At 37.9% G+C, this 22,219-nt stretch overlaps 1 protein-coding gene across 2 annotated transcripts in view; it reads left to right on the plus strand.

The window, feature by feature from the left end:
- The window catches only part of LOC148870273 (importin subunit alpha-9), a 52,063-nt gene extending 33,929 nt beyond the window's left edge, over window positions 1-18,134 (plus strand). Inside the window, exons 9-13 of one of the 2 annotated variants that reach the window (XR_016107468.1) lie at window positions 11,911-11,992; window positions 12,084-12,142; window positions 12,261-12,566; window positions 17,140-17,379; window positions 17,574-18,134. Coding sequence is in view for 1 of the 2 variants with exons in the window: in XM_088971009.1 (XP_088827135.1) it covers window positions 11,911-11,992; window positions 12,084-12,142; window positions 12,261-12,566; window positions 17,140-17,304 (612 nt within the window). In the remaining variant the exon portion in view is untranslated. Of the gene's footprint in view, window positions 1-11,910; window positions 11,993-12,083; window positions 12,143-12,260; window positions 12,567-17,139 lie in introns of both variants that reach the window. The other variant, XM_088971009.1, reaches the window with a different exon arrangement.
- The last annotated feature ends 4,085 nt before the right edge of the window (window positions 18,135-22,219 follow it).

Consider the following 22,219-nt stretch of genomic DNA (forward strand, 5'->3'; position numbering starts at 1 on the left):
GGTTGTACATGCTTTGTTCAGATTCTTGGCCCTCATCGTTCCAAATTTGATCATAAGGCCTCAAAATGTATTTTCCTTGGTTATGCACAAACTCAAAAGGGATATTGCTGCTATGAACCTACTTCTGGGAAAAGATTTGTTTCAATGGATGTCACTTCCTTTGAAGATGTACCCTATTATCCAAGGGTTTCTCCTCGGGGGGAAAGTAGTGAGGGTTCCTTTACTTGTCCCATTAAGTGAAGAGGGGTGTAATGGGGAGGGTTGTCAGAGGTGCAGGGATGTGAGAGCCTATCACAGACGATAGAGGCAGGTTGATTTTGGTCATCAGCAGTCTAGGCCAGCCCCAGTTCCTTCTGCAGATCTAGATCCAGGTACCGCAGTCTCTTCACTAGATACTACAGACGAGAGATCTTCCACCATGGGGCCTTCACTTTCATTGAATGACCTTGGCCTTCCCATAGCAGTCCGTAAAGGCAAACGCCATTGCACCACATCCACAGCTCATCGCATTTCCCAGTTCTTGTCCTATGAACATTTGTTTCCCTCCTACAAGTCTTTTCTTGCATCCATTGCTGAAATTCCCATTCCCAAAACAGTATAGGAAGCCTTGCCAATTCCTAAGTGGAAAGATGCAATAAAAGTCGAAATGCATGCCCTCATCAGAAACAATACCTTGGAGATAGTTGATCAGTCTAAAGCGAAGACACCAGTTGGAATAGATGGGTGTTCACTGTGAAACATAATGTTGATGGTTCCGTTGAAAGGTGTAAGGCCCGATTAGTTGCAAAGCAATTTACTTAGACATATGGTATTGATTACTTGGAAACTTTTGCACTTGTAGCAAAGATGACCACTATCAGAGTCTTATTATCTCTTGCAGCTAGTTACTCTTGGTCGTTGTATCAGATGGATGTTAAAAATGCCTTCCTCAACGGAGATTTGCAAGAAGAAGTTTACATGCAGTTGCCTCCTGGATTTTATGGTACAGAGATAGGAAAGAAGGTTTGTTGGTTGAACAAAGCCTTGTATGGACTAAAACAGTCCCCTAGAGCTTGGTTTGATAGATACAAACGAGCCCTTGAAAAGTTTGGGTATGTTCAGGCCCAATCAGACCCCACCTTGTTTATTAAGAGAGTGGATTCTTACTTAACCTTGCTTGTTGTATATGTGGATGATATTGTAGCAACAGAAAAATGATAATAGTGAGATTGAGTCCCTTAAGCAACTCCTTCATCAAGAGTTGATATAAAAGATCTGGAAGAACTACGATACTTCTTGGGCATTGAGGTAGCCAGATCCAAGCATGGGATTTTTGTTTCTCAAAGAAAGTATGTTCTTGACCTATTGGAAGAAACAAGAAAGTTGGGTGTTAAGCCTACTGACACACCTATTGAACAAAATCACAAGATCGGTGCAGAGGGTGGAGAGCCCCTTGATGATAAAGCTTTGTTCCAATGGTCAGTTGGAAAACTTCTCTATCTTTGTTTCACTCGATTCGACATCAGTTATGCAGTGAGTGTGGTTAGTCAGTATATGCACTCTTCTAGGACTACTCACCTCTTTGCAGTTGAGAGGATACTAGCATATTTGAAGAGGTGCCCAGGCAGAGGCATTTTATTCAAGAATAATGATCACATGAAGATAGAAGTTTACACAGATGCTGATTGGGCTGTGTGTTGATGATCGAAGATCTACCTCTGGATATTGTGCTTTTGCAGGAGGTAATCTTGTCTCTTGGAGGAGTAAGAAACAAAATGTTGTTTCTTGTTCCAGTGTTGAAGCTGAATATAGGTCCATGGCGAATGGTGTAGCTGAGATTCTATGGTTGAGATCATTATTTGAGGAGTTAGGTATTGTTTATGAGAAACCCTTGATGTTGTACTGTGATAATCAGGCTACCATCAGTATAGCCCATAATCCGGTACAACACGATAGAACTAAGCATATTGAATTGGATCAATATTTTATCAGAGAAAGGGTTACATCTCAAGAAGTATGCCTTCCATACATCACCTCCGACATGCAGATTCTCACCAAGGCAGTTTCAAGGAAGAAGTTAGAGGCAAATCTATGCAAGTTGGAAATGACAAGCATCTATTCCAGAGTTGAGGGGGAGTGTAGAGAACACTAATGTGGACCCCACTAAGGTGGTCCCCTCTGTTTGTATGTCAGCAATAAGTTATGATTAGGATTAGTCTTTTATGATTTCAGCTTTATCTTATCTTCCCATGTAAGCAATTCAGTCCTTTTGTAAGTATGATACTATGTATATAAATTTAAGAGTGGGGCGGCTGTTTCAAAACAACCCTCTCTATTTTCTCAAAATCTCTCTCTCTTCTCCCTCTTCTTTTCTTATTCCTCTTCTTCTCTTTTTAGTGTCTGTTCAATCTTGAACGACTACACAACCAAAGTTTTTAAGGGGAACGGTAAATAACTCTTTATCTAGATATAAGAGGCTAAATGGAGGTTTCATGTCAAGAACTCGTGAAGGAATCCTATTGATGAAATATACTACTGTAAGAATAACATCCCCCCAAAAACGTATAGGCACATTGGAGGTAAACATAATGCTTCTGGCCACCTCTAATATGTGTCTATTCTTACTTTTAGCAATCCCTGTGGTGTATGAGGACAAGTACTCCGACGGATAATCCCATGTTCAAGAAAATAGGAGGCTAATGGGTTTGCAAAATATTCTTTCACAGTATCAGATCTAAAAATTTTGATTGACCCCAAATTGGGTTAAAATCATCTTATGAAAGATTTGAGTTAATGCTAGAACCTCATCTTGAGAATGCATGAGATAAATCCATGAAAAAACGAGTATAATCATCAACAAACAATAAGAAATATCTGTACCCCCATGGTAAGGTCCCCAAACATCAGTACACACAATTTCAAAGGCAATATTACTTCTACTATTACTTAATGAATAGATTGTCCCGCAATGTTTTGCAAGTTCACAACTCTCACATTTCAAACTAGACATCTGGATGATTCAAATAAACTGGGAAACAAACTCTTCAAAGCCCGAAAAGATAAATGGCCCATCCTATTATGCCAAAGCATAGCCTGATTAACAGACTGAGAAACACAAGACTTCTTAGTCTCACTATCTTCCCAATGAGAACTCCCTCCAAGCAGATAGACTCTATTTGCCTCACGGCGAGTCCCAATCACCTTCTTTGTCTCCAGATCCTGAAAAACACATCGATCTGGGAAAAATGTTACTAAACAATTCTAGTTTTTTGTAATGCTACTAATTGAAAGCAAGTTAGTACTAAGCTTAGGAACATGCAAAACCGAAGATAAGAAATGGCATTAGACAACTTGATGTCTCCCTTGCCAGAAATAGGAATGAGGGAGTCATCAGCGATAGACACTTTGTCTCTAACGGAAGATAAGTCATAGGTAGTAAACAATGATGGCAAGTCAGTCATATGGTCAGATGCTCCTGAATATGCCCATAAGTAGTTACGGCTGATGTGTGGCTTCATAGAGTTGCACAGCCATATCATCACCAAATAATTCTCCTCAATCCACTTAGCATAAGTGGGATCTTCCTTAGTTAATTCCTTCATATCCCCAAGCAAATAGTTTAGTTTTCCTCTTCTCCCAATGGCCATCATGGCTGATTGAGCCCATTCTAAGTGGTTCGACCCATCAAACTTAACAGTTGTAATCTAGAAAGTGTTCTCAGTCATATTACTTGAAACAGTTCCAAAAACACCCTCCCCTTGGCTCTTGAACTCCATTCTTGGTTAGGGGTTAAGCAAAAAACACCTTCTATTTACTGTAATAATCAGCCTACTAGGTTTGAAAACTAACGACAGTAGGTCTAGAAGCAGAAATCAGATTCAGTAAAAAAAACTTTCCAATTCACTGTATCATTGTATCAATCAGCCTATTGAATCTGAGAACTAATAGCAGTTGGCCTAGGTTTCAGCAGAACTGGGTACATAACTCCTAAACAGAGATCAAAGAACAAAAATCTGATACCAAACAAACTTAAAAAAGGCAAGTCTAATCTTTTATCTGGATACAGTAATAGTCTTGGCTTTCAAGGTTCTCTTAAAACCCTAGAAGAGAAAAGAAAAAAAATTCTATATAGTCGTACCTCACAAATTAAGCTATCCTTGCTGCTGACCTCAAGAAGGAATAAGACCTTACCCAGAAATTTCTAAAAAAAACTGATCTTGATTAAAAAAGCATCCTGAAATTCTGATCGCCAACTTCAGTTTTGCTCAAAATTGAGCTTGATTCTAATCAACCCCAGAAACTTCTGAAAGCTGAACTGATCTTTGAGAAAATCTTCTTGATCGCCAACTTCAGTCTTGATGAGAGAACCAGAAAATCTGATTGGCACCTCCAATCTTGATCAAAGACCTAACCTTGATCACTTAATTCTTCTCTGATATCTTCCTGATTACAAGGAGCACTTTCCAATCCTTGGATAGTTGCTGAAGACTTCTTGTAATCTCCAAGAATCAGTTGAATGAAAAAAAATAAATAAATCTTTCTGCCCTAAATAATTCTCATGTGGTCGGCTGAATTAATTCCACATGAGAAACCCTAGATCAAATGCTCTGATACCAAGTAGTCGTTCAAGATTTAACAGACACTTAAAAGAGAAGAAGAAAAGAATAAGAAAAGAAGAGAGAGAAGAGAGAGAGAGAGAGAGAGAGAGAGAAAGAGAGAGAGAGATTTTGAGAAAAGAGAGAGTTGGTTGTGTAGAGAACACTGATGTGGACACCACTACTGTGGTCCCCCTTGTGTTCGTATGGCAGCATAGCATATATTTTTTGTTAGTTATGTTAGTGTTGGTTGGTAGTTATTTCAGTTTGTTGTTATAACTTGTTATTTCAGCTTTATTATTAGTTTATTTGCCATGTAAGCAATAAGGGAAATTCAGCCCTTTTTACAATTAGTCAGCATATATAGATATTAAGAGTGGGTCGGCAGATCATTAAGATTGACCCTTTCTCTCTTTTCTAAAACCCTTCGTGTGCTTATGCTTTTCTCCCTCTCTTCTTCTTTTCTTCCTTTGAAATCTTTTCCTTGACTTTCGAATTCAAGATTGATTGTAGTCTTGATCGACTACTTGGTATCAGAGCAAGGATTAGGATTTCTCATGTGAGTCTGATCCAACCAACCACATGAGAGTTGCCTAGGGCTGGAAGACTAAGAAGGAGGATCGGCTGATTCTTGGAGGCTACTGGTAGTGTGTGGCTACTACTAAGAAGATTGTAGTAGGCTAGGAGAGTTCCAGTAGTCAAGAAGAATTAGAAAAGGCTTCGGATCCCCAAGATTGGGGTTTTGCATCAGACAGAACGTGGCGGCCAGAGATTTTCTTTCATAAAGTTTTTGCTTGAGAATAACCTTGAAAGAACCATCTTGGTTAATTCTGAGAGGTACGGCTAGAAAACATTTTTTTCTCTTTAGGGTTTTGAGAGAAAACCCTTAAATTCAGAACTGTCGTTGGCTTCAGATCAGATCTGAACTGGGTTCATACAGAATTCTGTTTTTCCCTTGTTTGTGGAAGACCTAGGCCGGATGTTATCAGTTGTTTAGGTGTTGTTTTCTATTACAGTAGCTTCAAAAGTTTTTATTGCTAATTCTTAACCAAGAATCAGGGGGAAGGTGCTTTTGGGACTAGCAATTCTGGTAACATGCTTGAGAATGCATTTCAGATTACAACTGTGAAGTTTGATGGATCCAAGTACTTAGAATGGGACCAATCAGCCATGATGGCTATTGGGGGTAGAGGAAAACTTAGCTACTTGTTGGGAGATGTGAAAGAACCATCTAAGGAGGACCAAATGTATACCAAATGGGTTCAGGAGAACTATTTGGTTATGACATGGATGTGCAACTCTATGCAGCCACATATAAGCCGAAACTATTTGTGGGCAAAAACAACCAAGAAATATGGGATGTCATGAAAGAGACCTACTCCCAACCCCTTAATGTTGCTAGGGCCTATGAATTGAAGTGTGAGGTTAATAACCCGAAACAAGGAGAGAAACTAGTCTTTGTTTACTTCTCTACTTTGAAATCTTTGTGGCATGAAATTGATCACCTATAAACATTTGAGTGGGAAAGTCAGAAGGATGCGCAGACTCATAGAAAGCAAGTTGAAACTAATAGGTTTTTTGAATTCCTAGCTGGTTTGAATCCTGACTATGATATTGTGAGACAACAACTACTAACAAGGGACAGTGTGACCTTATCTCAAGCCTACTCATTGGTGCATAGTGAAGAGACTAGGAGAAAGGTTATGATGCAGCATCAACCCTTCCCACCAGCCTTGCAGGCAGTTAAACCTAAGCTTGGGGGTGATACAGAAAAGGATATAAAGAAGGAAGATAAGCGGGATCCAGTGTGTGAACATTGCAAGAAACCTAAGTATACTAAAGACACATGTTGGAAGTTGCACCCTCATCTAGTCCCAACAAAACTGAGGAACAAAAGGGGTAATGCCCATATGGCTGTTAATACCGATCTTGCATCCTCATCGGGCACAAAAGGCATGCCTCTAGACACCTTAGCTGTTGTTTGGGCTGCCCTAACACGGTTGGAAAAAGAAGTTGGGAATTCAGCTCAATCATCTTGGTCATCATCAACTCCTTCCACATCAGCCTTTGCTCATTCAGGTGCTCGGGCCTCAGCTTACCATGCTTCAGCTCCAGGTAACACTGAACATTGTTGGGTAATAGACTCAGGCCAGCCCCAGTTCCTTCTGCGGATCCAAATCCAGGTACCACAGTCCCTTTATCAGATCCGGGTTCTCCTGAGATACCTTCCACTGTTGCTACTTTGCCTTCTTTGGATGACCTTGACCTCCCTATTGCAGTCCGTAAAGGCAAACGGCGTTGCACCGCATCCACAGCTCATTGCATTTCCCAGTTTCTGTCCTATGATCGCCTGTCTCCCTCTTACAGGTCCTTTCTCACATCCATTGCTAATATTCCTATTCCTAGAACAGTGCAGGAAGCCTTGTCAGTTCCTGAGTGGAAAGATGCAATGAACGTTGAAATGGATGCCCTTCTGAGGAATAATACTTGGGAGCTAGTTGACCAGCCTAAAGGAAAGAAACCGGTTGGATGTAGATGGGTATTTACTGTGAAACATAATGATGATGGTTCCATTGAAAGGTATAAGACATAGTTAGTTGCAAAGGGATTTACTCAGACTTATGGTATAGACTCTTTGAAGACTTTTGCTCTAGTGGCAAAGATGACCACTATTCAAGTTCTGCTATCCCTTGTAGCCAGTTATTCTTGGCCCTTGTTCTAGATGGATGTTAAAAATGCCTTCCTCAATGGAGACTTACAGGAAGAAGTCTACATGCAGTTACCTCCTGGATTTTATGATGCATAGACAGGTAAGAAAGTTTGTCGGCTGAATAAAGCCTTGTATGGACTAAAGCAGTTCCCTAGAGCTTGGTTTGATAGATTCAGACAGGCCCTTGAAAAATTTGGCTATGTATAGGCCCAGTCAGACCATACATTGTTCATTAAAAGAGTGGACTCTTCCTTGACCTTGTTTGCTGTATATGTGGATGATATTGTGGTGACAAGGAATGATAACAGTGAGACTAAGTCTCTTAAACAACTCCTTCATCAAGAGTTTGAGATGAAAGATCTGGGATAGCTACGATACTTCTTGGGTATTGAGGTTGCTAAATCTAAACACGGGATCTTTAATTCTCAAAGGAAGTATGTTCTAAATCTATTAGCAGAAACTGGAAAGTTGGGTGTTAAGCCTGCAGATACACCTATTGAATAGAATCACAAGATCGGTGCAGAGGGTGGAGAGCCTCTTGAAGACAAAGCTATGTTCCAACAGTTGGATGGAAAACTCCTCTATCTTTGTCTCACGTGACCGGACGTCAATTATGCAGTCAGTGTTGTCAGTCAATATATGCACTCTCCTAGAACTACTCACCTCCTTGCAGTTGAGTGAATATTAGCATACTTGAAGAGATGTCCAGGTAGAGGTATATTATTCAAGAATAATGATCACACGAGGATAGAGGTCTATACATATGTTGATTGGGTTGGGAGTGCTGATGACAGAAGGTCTACCTCTAGATATTGTGCCTTTGTAGGAGGTAACCTTGTCTCCTAGAGGAGTAAGAAACAAAGTGTTGTTTCTCGTTCTAGTGCTGAAGTTGAATATAGATCTATGGCTAATGGTGTGGCTGAAATCCTATGGCTGAAGTCATTATTTGAAGAGTTGGGTATTGATTATGAGAAGCCCTTAATGTTGTATTGTGATAATCAGGCTGCTATTAATATAGCTCTTAATCTGGTACAGCATGACAGAACTAAGCATATTGATGTCAATCGACATTTTGTCAGAGAAGGGTTTCATCTCAAGAAGTGTCTCCCGTATATCACCTCCAGCATGCAGCTCGCTGATCTTCTCACCAAGGCTGTTCCAAGGAAGAAATTAGAGGCAGACCTATGCAAGTTGGGAATGACAAATATCTACTCCCAACTTGAGGGGGAGTGTAGAGAACACTGATGTGGACACCAGTGCTGTGGTCCCCACTGTGTTCGTATGGCAGCATAGCATATATTTTTTGTTGGTTATGTCAGTATTAGTTGGTAGTTATTTCAGTTTGTTGTTACAACTTGTTATTTCAGCTTTATTATTAGTTTATTTGCCATGTAAGCAATAAGGGCAATTCAGCCCTTTTTACAATTAGTCAACATGTATAGATATTAAGAGTGGGTCGGCAGATCATTAAGATTGACCCTCTCTCTCTTTTCTAAAACCCTTCGTGCTCTTCTGCTTTTCTCCCTCTCTTCCTCTTTTCTTCCTCTTTTCTTCTTCTGAAATCTTTTCCTTGACTTTCGAATTCAAGACTGATTGTAGTCTTGATCAACTACTGGTTGTTCTGAAACAGCCACCCCACTCCTAAATTTATATACATAGTATCATACTTATGAAAGGACTGAATTGCTTACATGGCAAGATAAGATAAAGCTGAAATCATAAAAGACTAATCCTAATCATAACTTATTGCTGACATACGAACAGTGGGGACCACCTTAGTGTTCTCTACAATGGCATGATAACCATTTTACAATCTTTTAATGAGGGTGTAAATAGGTATTGCTGTAGCCAGTATGTTTCATCTTGTTGAACAAAAAGGGCATTCCAAAATGATACAGCAAAGTTTAAGTGGCAAGGTATTAACATTATATTGTGTCAATGAAATTTCCAATAGAGTAGGTAAGCAAGCAAGTTCCATGAACATTCAGATTCTTGATATTAGTCATCCTTGCCATTTTGTAGATATTAGGATGTCATTGGGTCTAACTGCTAGCTTCTTGATATCATCTTGTATAGCTCTCACATTTAATAACCAGAAATAAATTCAGCCATTGTATATTACATTAGTTTGAAAGATGTTGCCCCTTCAATCCTCTTTTTATTATCTTTTTGAGTGGACAGCAACAAGCAAAGAACCAAGGAAGCTGTCATTAAATCTATCCTTTTGAGGGTGGTAAGTTGGCTGAAAACATTAAGGATCTTTGAGCCTTTCTCTAAGGATGACATTTTGAGGGGATGGGAATACATGACAGGATCCTCAGCTTTGAGGCTAAGCCTATTAAGGGAATGGTGTCCACCACCTTTGAACCTTGTCAAAATCAATTTTGATGGCTGTAACATTGGCAATCTGGGATCCTATGTATTGGTGGTGTTGTTATAGACAACTCAGATCCTTTATTTTCAGGTCCAATGTAGGAGACTCCACTAGAGGAGAGTTGCAAGCTGTACTACAAGGTCTAAAGATTTGTAAGAGGTTAAACCTGGTATAGATAGTGGTTGAAGGAGATACCAAAATTGTAGTAAGGTGGATTAAAAAGGATATTCAGTGCACATGGCAGCGTCAACATACCGTGATCCAAGATAAACAGCTAGCTAGAGAAATGAGAGTGATCTGGATATGGAGAGAGAGAGAGAGAGAGAGAGAGAGAGAGAGATTGTCCTATTTAGGCCCCATTTAGAAAATGCAACTATAGTTTGTCCATAACAAAGAGAGGTTGAAGAGGATGTAGCTCATAGAATTAGAGTGGTGTGGATGAAATCAAGAAGTGCATTTTATCATGTGATGGAGAATACCAATCTGGTTAAAGGGAAAATTTATTAAAAAAACAGCAATGTTTTATGGAGCAGAACATTGGGTAGTCAAGAAGTAGCATATCCAAAAAATAGTTGTAGCAAAGATGTGGATGTTAAGATGATCGAATGGGAAAAATAGGAAGTATAGATAAGTGTAACCCATCAAAGAAGATCTAGGAGAAGAAAAGAGAAGCAAAGAATGCCAGAGAACTGAAAGAAATCTGTCTTGGGTATGTGGCCGCACCCACACTACCCAATTATGTTAAGAACTTAAAAGAAAATAAAGTGAAGTGACAGAAATACCCTTGCACCCAAAGTTTAAAATTTCGTCATGTATCGCCCATATGTATCGTATTGATGAATCACCGTGTAAAAAAATATAGGTGTTTCTGAGTAAGGGGATCAAAATATAAGTGAGGTTGGTGGGAATTGTCAAGGCATAGGGAGGCCATGGCCCCCTCTGCCACTGTCAGAGTGTATTGATACTTTAAACCTTATAATACACATAAAATGCACCTCACGACAATGAGAAGTGAGTGTGTTGGTGGGAATTTAAGAGTAGCACTGATTGGGTGATAAAAATGAGGGAAAGTAGTGGTTTTGCAATGTGCATAGAGGAAACAATTGGCTTCAAATTGAAGGCTCCAAAAAAATTAGGGATAAGGCAAAAGGACCATGGCTTCAGGAGTGGGGGGCATCTTCAGAAATGAAGCAGGCCATATTACTGCATTATTTTCGGGTACAATTGGTTGGGATTCACTAAGGGCCAAGATAATGGTTCTGAAGGAGTGTGCAAACAGCAAGAGACATGAAAGTAAACAAAATGATAATGTAAGGTGATTCATAGTTAGTAATAGAGTGGCTGCAAAAGAGGGAGAATGCCATATGGACTTGCAGGAATGAAATACAAAAGTTTTAGTGGTTTACTAGAGACATGGAAGTAAGTTTTCTCTGGGTGCACAGGGAAGCCAATAGCATGGCTGATTCTTTAGCAAAGCAATGGGTGGGGAGAAATGAAATGTTTTGGGCACGACTGTAAAAGAAGAGAGGAAGAGAGATGGCAATTTTATCTCAGAATCTGATTGTATATATGAACTCTTCTCTGTTCTATTTTAATTTATAAATTTGAAAATTATTGCTAAAAAAAAAGTCCATGGCTTGAAGTTGTGCAAATCAATTTGAGAATTCACAATTTTACCATTGATATATCCCTAGAGAGTTAGAGAAAAGACTGTTAGTTGAATTTGTATTCTTAATGTCTTAGCCATGCCCTGTTTCCTATCAAAGTCAGTTCTAGACATTACTTTGACTCCTATAAATTCAGAAAATGTAACTTGTCAACAGAATTTATTGTAAGCGGTGGCACACCTTTGAAGTAGAAGAGTAATACAAATAATTCTGGCTGCATCTCATGATAAGGACCTATGAATTATATAGTAAATGGAAAATAAGATACAAGAGTCCTACAAAACGCATACTACTGTAAGTCACATTAGTGACTAGTGAGACTGTTTACAAAATAAAGTACATAGCATGTTGTTATTATTAGTTGTAAAGGTATTTGTTTTTTGTTTTCTGAAGAAAGTAAACTATTGTATTGCAATTGTAGAAGGTAAAGTATTGTAAAGGTGTTTGCTTTAAAATGTCTATTGTTTCTGGATTTCCATTCATATGGGTATGCAACTCAATTGACTTTTGATGTTTGGTATGAAATATTGGGGGAGCAGAGCATTTCGTGTTCTCACTTTGACAAACAATTTTCTGTTCATGGAGGTGCTGCGAAGTTTAGGTAATCTTGTAGCTGGAGATAGTCAGACTACTCATGTTGTTCTTATTGCTGGACAAGATATCACAGGTTTGTAAACCATTTCTTTCACTTTCAAGAATTTGAGAGCATTATTTCTTTCACATATTTTATTCAAACTGACAGATTATGGAATGTGCAGATAATGCCATCTCGGCATTAATAAAATGTTTGAAAAGTGAACACCGGGTCTTGAAAAAGGTAAGCTTAATCATTATTTATTAATTCTTATATAATGAATCCAAAATCATGTTTTTTGATAAATATGTGAAAATCATGATTATTTGTTAAAACATTGTGACTTTTTCATTTGATGTAGGAGGCAGCTTGGGTTTTATCTAATATTGCAGCTGGTTCCCTCGCACACAAGCAGTTGATACATTCCAGTGAAGCAGTTCCTTTACTATTGCGTCTTCTTTTAACTGCACCATTTGACATACGAAAGGAAGCAGCATATGCATTGGGCAACCTTTGTGTTGCTCCGATGGAAGGTGCTGGACAACCAAATGTGATTTTGGAGCACTTGGTCTCCCTTGTTGGTAGGGGATGCCTTCCCGGGTTCATAAACTTGGTTAGATCTGCTGATATAGATGCTGCTAGACTTGGACTTCAATTCTTGGAGCTGGTAAACAATCCAATTTTTCATCTAATGGGTTACCATGTGATGTTTTACCTTAAGATTTCTTCACTGGTATTTGGTCTCACTATAGTGGTTGATCAGTTATTTCATTGGCTTCTCATGTCCTTGAATAATTGGCGTGTCCATGACTGTGGCAAAGAATTGAACTATGGGCATTACTCTATTAATTTCCTCAATGTTAAATGCTTATTAGTGTCAGTACATAGTCCTAAGGGGAAATAGCATCCGATAATAGAGACGGGATCTGCTCCTCACACTTGGGTGCCTCACATGCACATCCACCGTGCATTGGAAACATCTCCCGTGAATAATAACTTAAAAGTACGGGAGATGTTCCCAATGCATGGTAGGATGTGCATGTGAAGCACCCTCTGTGAGGAGCAGATCCGGTCTCCCGATAATACCTATATGTTGATCCTTCCACTTATGAGTATATCCTACAACCCAATTTAGCCAAGTACAATGTACCTTCCACTAGGTTTGCACTTCATATGTGGGGAATCACTGTCAACTTCCAATTTTATGTATGAATTGTGATAGAAGACTATTCTTTCTTTCTATATCCTAAACCAACTCAAATTAGACACTAGGGTGCATTTGACTGTAGAAGCAGAAATGGATTGGAAATCTATTTGCACCTCAATTCTATGGAAATGAAGGAGATATCCTCTGGTGTGATTTTGAATTCACTAAAGCACATAATTCAAAGGCTAAAAATCCTGGTCCTGTCAAATTCTATGAGTCAGAAAGTCGAACCAAATGCCAGGATTTGAAGATTCTAATCCGCTGTTAAATCCAAATCCACCCTAATTCAAATGCAATCTATGGACAAAAGGATTCTTACTGAAATGACATTAATTAATGATCACAAAAAATTAGTATAGAAAAATACACGATTGGCATTGTTAGGGTATGATATGAGCCAATCAGATCCAAGATCCCTGTTAATACCTATATTTAGTGGGTTTGGTTCATTACAGAGGATCCATTTATAAAATGAATCTGTTTCAAATACAACAATAGATCAGATCACAATTAGGAGTTTAGGACCAAGATGGAGTTTACCATATATGCATTTTCCTTCAGATTCCAATACATAATAGAAATATGTAAATGGATTGCATATTTACACACCTTATGAGTTTCAGACATTTGGTTAGGGTCCAAATCCAGGTCTGATGCTGTTTATATCATTTGGATTTGGACCTTGATTTTGGCTTGATCTGATTTAGATTATATTCTTTTCATGTTCTAGATATCAAACTCCTTGTCACCTAGTCGCCTAGGCGGGTGCTTAGGCAATGGATTTTTTTAAGTAGAAAAACATATATCCTAGGGTAGTTCCCTAGGTTCCATGACCATATTTCCTTAATAATTATTCATGATTTTCATAAGAAAAATATAAGCTTCATGTTAAAGTATAGAAAATCAACATTTTCATGAGAAGAAAAAGAAGAAAGAAAAGGAAATTCAAAATATATAGGGTCTGAACCCCTGTTTTTGTTTTAGGAAAAGAAAAGGTGAAAGAAGAAGAATATTTGTTGATTAAACAAGATTTTAAGTTCTTCCTTAAAATGCAAAGATGCAGTCACAACTATGCTAATAAAGATATCAAAATATGCAATAAAGCACATCATATGAAGTATGTAACAGTAAAAGGACCACTCTCAGCCCAGGTTTTTTACTTTACCATTGCACCAAGTAATGGCCCCTAAATATGTAGCAGTACATCCACAAATAAAAGCACTCTTTGGGCGCCAAAATACTGAATCTCTTCGTGTCAAAATAAAAGTGTTGTTATATTCTGGTGAGGGGGTCTTGGTGCATCCTGTGTTTGTAAATTTCTCTATAATCTCTTGGTTCACATCTTTGGTTGTCTGGATTTTGTATTATCCAAAAGTTAATCTCTTGCTGGGCTAGTCAAGTTTCAAGTTTTTTTGTCTTAAATTTCTGTTTTGTTGGTGAAACTTCCTCACCATCTACTGTAATTTTTTTAATAATTTTTTCTTCTTTAATATCAATAGAAATACTGAAACTATAAAACACATGGTTGATTGGCCAGCAAGGGTCCTAAACTCCAGCTTGATCAAATAGTCAATGACCACCCATAACTAGGCACATCAAAAACATTTCCAGATTTTGCACCTGCATGAAAGCATGTTTTCTCCAAGGACGTGGCTTTTCCTTCTTTTAAGGTTGTGGTATTACTGATTATTGTTTCTTTACCTCTATGAATCACCAGTGTGTCCACGATCGCAGTCATTATGTATGACTTGCTATCATCTTATTATTACCATCACCATCAGAAGCTTATCTTTTAATTGTTGGCAATCAATCAAATTAATCCTGTTCTGTAATTCTATTATAGTTTAGGACTTATGCTTATATATTTTGTATCCTCTACTGTATGTATCATAGTCAAGTTCTTCCCTTGAAGATTTTTAGTTAGTAAGCTAATGCAATTCCTGTCTGGTATTTTTGGACAATATGTAAAATAGACAAAGTACTAAACCTTTGCTAGAAGGCTTTAGATGCTTCTCTGCTTTTGTTCTGTTAGTGTTGCATGTTTCTCAATTCTCAACTAATTTTGGGTCTTTTTTGGTTGGTAACTATCAAAACTTTATTAGATAAGAATAAAGAAAAGAAAAACCATTTACAAAATGCCAAGCATCTCACAAGTTTTGGGCTGGTTCTTTCCCCTAACCCCAGCCTTGGTATTTACATACCTTCTACATTCAAATTACCTCAAATTTGCCGTTCCCTATTCATCCCTCGCTTGGCAAGTGAATCATCCAATCTGTTTGCTGATATTTAAACCCATGAAAAAGTGATGTCCCCTTCACTTAGCAAACCTCTAATCTTCCTCATTCTGTGTCAGTATTGCCATTGCTATTAATAATTTTGATCTAGTCATGCCACTATCACCTTTGAGTCCCCTTCTACTTTCAAGTTGTTGTAGTTTAATAGCCTGCCTAATCTCAAGCCTTGTGGTGTTGCTAAAAGTTCAGTTCTTGTCATTTCCCTTATCATTTCCCAACTCTAATTTTATTATGTGGACGCTCTATCTTCCATGATCCTGGTGTGTATCATACACAGTTCTGTATCATTGGGCAAAACTCTTGTGAAAGGTATAACTTCTCAAAAATATGAAAAAAAAAATGCTATTCATAGAAAATGTACAGTTTGTGAATAATATAAATTTTAAAAAATATGGTGTTTTATTTTAAATACTTCATTCAATTGCAAATAATGATATACATATGCATACGGTTAATAGAGTATACATGCATTTGCCTAGCAGAATTTTCATTCCATACTTATAAGAGAAAACGTCATGAATTCATCTTCATTTTTTAGTAGATCTCTTTACCATACTGCATATTTTTTATAGAACTTTGGGCCTTTAGATCTGTCCTCCCATGTATTGGTGATTTTTGTATGTTTCCAGTGTTATCAAAGCGTCGACGGTTGAGCAGTTGGCCGACTAATCAATTGAGGGCCAACACCAATTGCATCACTAATTAGTAGTTGATACTCAATGATAGAGCTGCCTAAGACGAATATGCATTAATTAAGTCAACTAGTCAATTAGACTGATCAACCTAGTCAACCACAATCATTTTAAAGCCTTATCTATTTGCTCGTACCTCTAATTATTTGAAATAATATTGAAAATGTCTACATTTTGTTGTATTCATGCTGCTGCTTTAAATATATTTGTGTTGGAACATGATTAGATGATGGCATACAATATAGAGAAAGGGATAAAATAAAGGCAGTGGAGGAGTTTCTTTTAAGCTTTCTTCCAATGAGTGGCGTGTTAGTCTGGGGTTGCCACAAACAAAGGGCACATGAAATAATCTAAGTTACTCTCTTTGTTTTAAGACTTTTTCTTTGTTTGAAAAATTAAATGTTCAAAGCATCCTTTTCTTGCATTATTGTAGTTTATTTTAATTCGTTTGTGAGACTGCATCAATATCTTAAATAGTTAAATTTAGAACATTTCTTAATTTTTTTGTCATGTAGTCAGTGCATTGAATAGTCATCAATTCACCACATTGATAAAACTGGTTTCCCCCTGTATTTTCTAATTTTGCATTGATGCCCCTGGTTATACAATTTGACTTCTTCCATGCCCCTTACCATTAAAAACATCTTAAAACTGTTGGTTTAAATCATGAAATGACAAAACTACCCTTGATTCTTCTGAATTTGTGACGACAAAATCTATTTATTCTAAAATATTCTTCCTATATAGAAATGAATAAATTGAATGTTCTAAACCAAAAACCAAATACAATGGGTGCTTGTAATGCTCCTTGTTGAACTTCAATGTTATGCTCCTTGTTTTTAATGGATTCGGTTAAAAGCAAAGTGCATATAAAACATTACAGAAAGCAATAACAGATTTATTGTTCTAACTTTATGGGCTATTGGAACATATTGTGGCACTAGCATCTTTGGTTTAACATAGGTAGAAGATTGAATATTTATGTGTCATTTTAAATATCTTAATTCTTAATTTAATTGGACTTGTGTGAAACTCATTTGATAACAGGTCATGAGGGGAATGCCCAACGGTGAGGGGCCAAAGCTTGTTGAGAGGGAAGACGGAATTGATGCCATGGAAAGATTTCAGTTTCACGAAAACGAAGACCTGAGAAACATGGCAAATGGATTAGTCGATCGGTACTTTGGGGAGAACTATGGCCTTGATGATTGAAAACAGGATTCTTCAGGACACCTGATCCATGGCTCTTCAGTTGACCGTCTTTCTAGGCTCCCAGCTTCAATACATGTATGTATTTAAGATCCTCCCCTGCAAATTAGGTCCAACTTGTGTTTAGCCTATTGTATGATTTTGTTCATTTATGAGTACGGTGATATTTCACTAGAATTTAATGTATCCGAATTCCATAGTTGTGTTTTCTTTCCCTACAAGTCATTAGAGTTGCATATGCATTCACACACTTAATGTTATTTATGCTATAGATTTTACAAGCGTGCATGTCCGCCACTCTGAATGCGCAGAAAGCTCCCAAAACCAGTCAAGTTTTTTCCCCCCTGAATTAGTTTGTTCCGTGGAAGATAAATTGGTGTTAACAGCATATTGGAAACTGACCACCTTGAGCTTGTGGATCCGATCCTTGCTTGCCTACCAAAGTAGAGGCATTTTATAACTCAAGAAGGAAGGGACAGAGGAATCAAGCACTGCTTTTAACTTTGTTTGCAATGTTCCTCGAGTCTTCTGATAGATCAACAGCACGTCTGGTTCTCTCCTCAGTCCTCGGGAGGATGGAGGAAGATGTCAGGGGCCAGCCTAAACGGCCTCATGGATTCTGTTCTGGTGAAGTGGTGAATGGACGTAGAACACCGGCATCATCTCTCCTGCATAGAAAAAACCTTAGATGCTTCTTTTTTGCAATCTCCACATTCACAACACCCCCCCCCCCCCATGAGAGGGAATGAGGTGTTGGAGATGTCTCCACCTCACCAAGAGGGCAACCGAGCAGTTGTAAGAGCAAGAATTTTCACATAATCAAATTGTTCCCATTTATGTGAGTATGCTATTGGAATGGTGCTAACGGGCCCACCCGACCGAGTTCAGACTCCTCACACCAACCTCACCATGCCTCATATCCGCACATTGAGAACATCCCACGTACTTTTTTTGTACTGTCATTTACAATAGATGTTTCCGATACACGGTGAGATAGGGCTCGTGAGGTGCGGTCTGAGAGCAAATCCCTATTCCACCCGGCTCCAGGATTTGTGATTCATGTGAAAAAAAAAAGGGCAAAACACCAGGCGAGCTGTCTTTGACAAGTATCTCTCGTGTATTATGCAATTTCTTTATACTGGATTTGGCGTGGAAGGGAAGCAATGAGTTCTACAGAGGATTCGCCTCTGAACGTTTGGATCTGACATGAATCAGAAAGAGAAGAATATTTAGGTTAAATATTGGTCGTCAAAGTCATCAGACAAATGGCAACGGCCAAATATTTAGGTTACGTTAGAGATAAGTACCCTATACTTTGGGGGTAATGATAGATAGGTACCCTGAATTTTTACTTGTAACACTTGACTACTTAAAATCTAAAAAATAAACAGTTGGGTTCATCCGTATTCTGTCAGTTAAACATTGCATAATGTTACCTATCTGTCACTACCCCTAAGTAAGGTTCAAAATATCGATATGCCAGTATAGGTGTATTGGGCGAATTGATACTCCTTTTGGTGGTTATTTTTTATTTTTTATTTTTGCCAATTGGTTCAGGGGAGTTGGTTTAGGTTTTCGCCACACCCTGAACTGGTCAGACCACCGATATATCTACTATAGGGGCGTATCAGTGGGGTGCTGGAACGATACGTATCGGCCGATATGGTCTGATACGTGCTGATACTTTGAACCTTGCCCCCAAGTACAGGGTACCTATATGTAATTTACACAAATAATTATTGAAAGAGAGACAATATGGGGCTCCCCACTTGAGCATGCCCCCCAAGTGTCCAATAGCCCATATCTCCCGTGCATTGGAAACATCTCCTGTGTTTGTCATGGGAATCCAAAAGGACCAAATGATGGAATCAGAAAATAGTGGCGAGAATGCAATAAACTCTGAGCATCAGTGGAGAATGAAAGAGAGAATCTTTCCAATTAACTCTTTCCAGTGACTGGAAGTTTGAGTGAGCCATGTTAAAAAGCTACTGAATCACTAGGAAAGTAATTTATTAGCTTAATTAAAGTATAATTTGGCTTTTCAGTTTTTTCACCAAATAGCTTATAGGCTTTCTCATATGGGAGCCATCTTGCAAAGCCAGAAGCCATTATGTGAAAGCCCTCACAAACGGGTTTCAGCTTTGATCGAATTGTATTGATTGAGCCGTGTTGAAGAAACTATTGAAATTAGCTTCATTGGAAAGTCAATTTATTAGCTAAATTAATGTGGATTCTGGTTTTCCAGATTTTTTAACCAAATATAGTTTCTATCCTTTCCATGTAGGTACCCGGTCCACCTTTCAAAGCCAAAGGCAAATAGCCATCCCAAACGGGCACTTAATAGGGTTGGAGATACACTGAAAAGAATTCATCACATTTAGCATATGCCTATAACATTTCTGGACCTTTACAGTTTGATTGTGGATTGTGCATTTTAGAGATGTCTCACAAACCTGCCTCCAAGGTTGCTGCCCAGTCCCTAGATCTGAATTTTACAGAATACTACCACTGTCACCCCTAAAGCACTCCAACACCGTAGCCGCTTCTCGATACAGTTTTGCCACCGTCACCACTTCCTCTCTTTTCCTCAACACCCAATTGACCAATCATGAGTCTCTCCCTTCCTTCTCAGATTCTTTCTCTCACTTCAACAAGGCCTACCCTGATTTCTCCTAGACCCATCTGGCTGACCGCATCAGAGCCTCGGAATACTCAAGGTTCTAAATACAACTTTGCCACCGTCACCAGACTCACTTCCTCTCTTTTCCTCAACACCCAATTGACCAATCATTAGTCTCTCCCTTCCTTCTCAGATTCTTTCTCTCACTTCAACAAGGCTTATCCTGATTTCTCTTAGACCCATCTGGCTGATAGCATCAGAGCCTAGGAATACTCAAGGTTCTAAATATCAACACGGGGTGGTATGCCAGTGTCAGTGCTTTTTTTATGTTTCATTTTTTCAAAATTGGTTCAAAGGGGCCGGTTTAAGGCCCAACTACCCTTTGAACCAGTGGCTGACCCGATACAACCCTGTAGGGGAGTATCAGGAAGCCACCGACATGATACATATCAGCCGAAATGGGTTGATACGTGTCAATACTTTGAACCTTGGGAATGCTACCACTGTCACCACTTCACTGAAATATTCATTGAAATTCAACAGAAAAATGAATAAAATTCATCAAAAATTCACTGAAATTTCATAGAAATATTCACTGAATTTTCACATAAATATTCACTGAAATTCTACAGAAAAATGAACTAAAGTTCCACAAAAATCCACTGAAATTCCACATAAAAATTCACAATAATGTTCACTGAAATTCTATAGAAAAATGTACTAAAGTTCCAGAAAAATACACTGAAATTCCACATAAAATTCACTGAACTTTCACTGAAATTTACGTCTGAATAGGTTCAAAGACAAGGTGTCAAACAACAATTGATTGTTTGTGACACTTGGTAAAGTGGGTGAAAAATAGTTCCTAAATGGGTTGGGTTTGGTTCAAGAGAGGTTGGGCTGGTCTTAAACTGATTATTGATCAGTTCTATCAAAAAGACCTAGGACTGAACAAATTATTAATTAGGATAATTAATAATTATACTTGACATCTATAATTACCTATTATATAACAACTTGGGACTTCATTTTGATAATATAACTGTAAGAAAACGATATTAAACAGAAAGTTGTTTATATGTTGATAAACAAATGTTTTGAACAAAAAGAATATATATACTGTCTATTAAAATTTACCGTTTTAGATATAAAATATAACAAAAATTACTAAAAATAAACAAAACATGAGATCCTTATATATCATTAATTATATAATCAGATCAGAACAGCAAAAACCAGTCCTGACTCAATTATAATTAGGACACAAAACTCAGAACCAAAACTAATATAATTAGTTGGGGTTCTATCAGGCAGACCCAACTTAATTGACATCTCTAGCGAAAAGGGGTGCTCGGGTCAAGTTTTTGAATGTGATTATTTTGAGGCCTTATTCTTCACTGGAATGTATGTAGAAATCATAGAAGCCAATTTCCAAAACAGGGGATTATAATTTTTCAAAATTCCTGGCATATGAACACCTGCTATGTTTCATTTATTGGATTAAAGTATTAACTAGTTACAAATAGAAAACTCAAAAATGGGCTTTTATTGGATTAAAGTAATCAGAAAAGGTACACATGATTTTGTATATGCATCAAACTTGCTATGTACCCCCACCACCACCACCACACACACACACAAAAACACACACTATTTGATCCATAGCAACAAAATACTATCGTACTGAGCAATCAAAGATGTTAAGAAGAAAACAGAACCTAATGCAACTTACACATCCTTGGGTTAAAATTGGGCTTATCTCCTTATTCTCTGTGTAAACATCAGGATATCAAACCCTTATTGACCTTGCTCGGCTACAATTTGCAAATTGATTATGGATCAATGAAGAAATGATGTTATAACATCTATCATTTTCGTGGAGGAAAAAAGATGATAAAGCATCAAATAGCACAATGTACTTGACGATAGGTGTCCAGGAATTAAGCAACTTAATGAAGTTGTACCACCAAGGTTAAATAGAGATAATCCTAGTAATGCCAAAGCTGGTGCTATGCCTAGTGTAGTTGAGAATCCTATATTTCCATCATATTAACCAGTTAGTTTTGTACTACCTTGTCTTTCTGAGAGCGTTGTCCATTAATGCAGTACCCTTTTGAAACTCACTTTCCACATCTCAAACCTTCACCATTTATTTTCCATCAAATGAAACCTTTAAATCATTTATATGGTCAAACCATACTTCACATTCAAAAACAATAACCACATACAGCACATTATCTCATATATCTATGGAATATGAAAAAAAAACACATTTTACAGGGTAGTAAGCTAATTCAA

This window comes from Nelumbo lutea, chromosome 2, assembly GCF_056320005.1.
Source record: "Nelumbo lutea isolate HS-2025 chromosome 2, American lotus-T2T, whole genome shotgun sequence".
Classification (NCBI taxonomy): Eukaryota; Viridiplantae; Streptophyta; class Magnoliopsida; order Proteales; family Nelumbonaceae; genus Nelumbo; species Nelumbo lutea.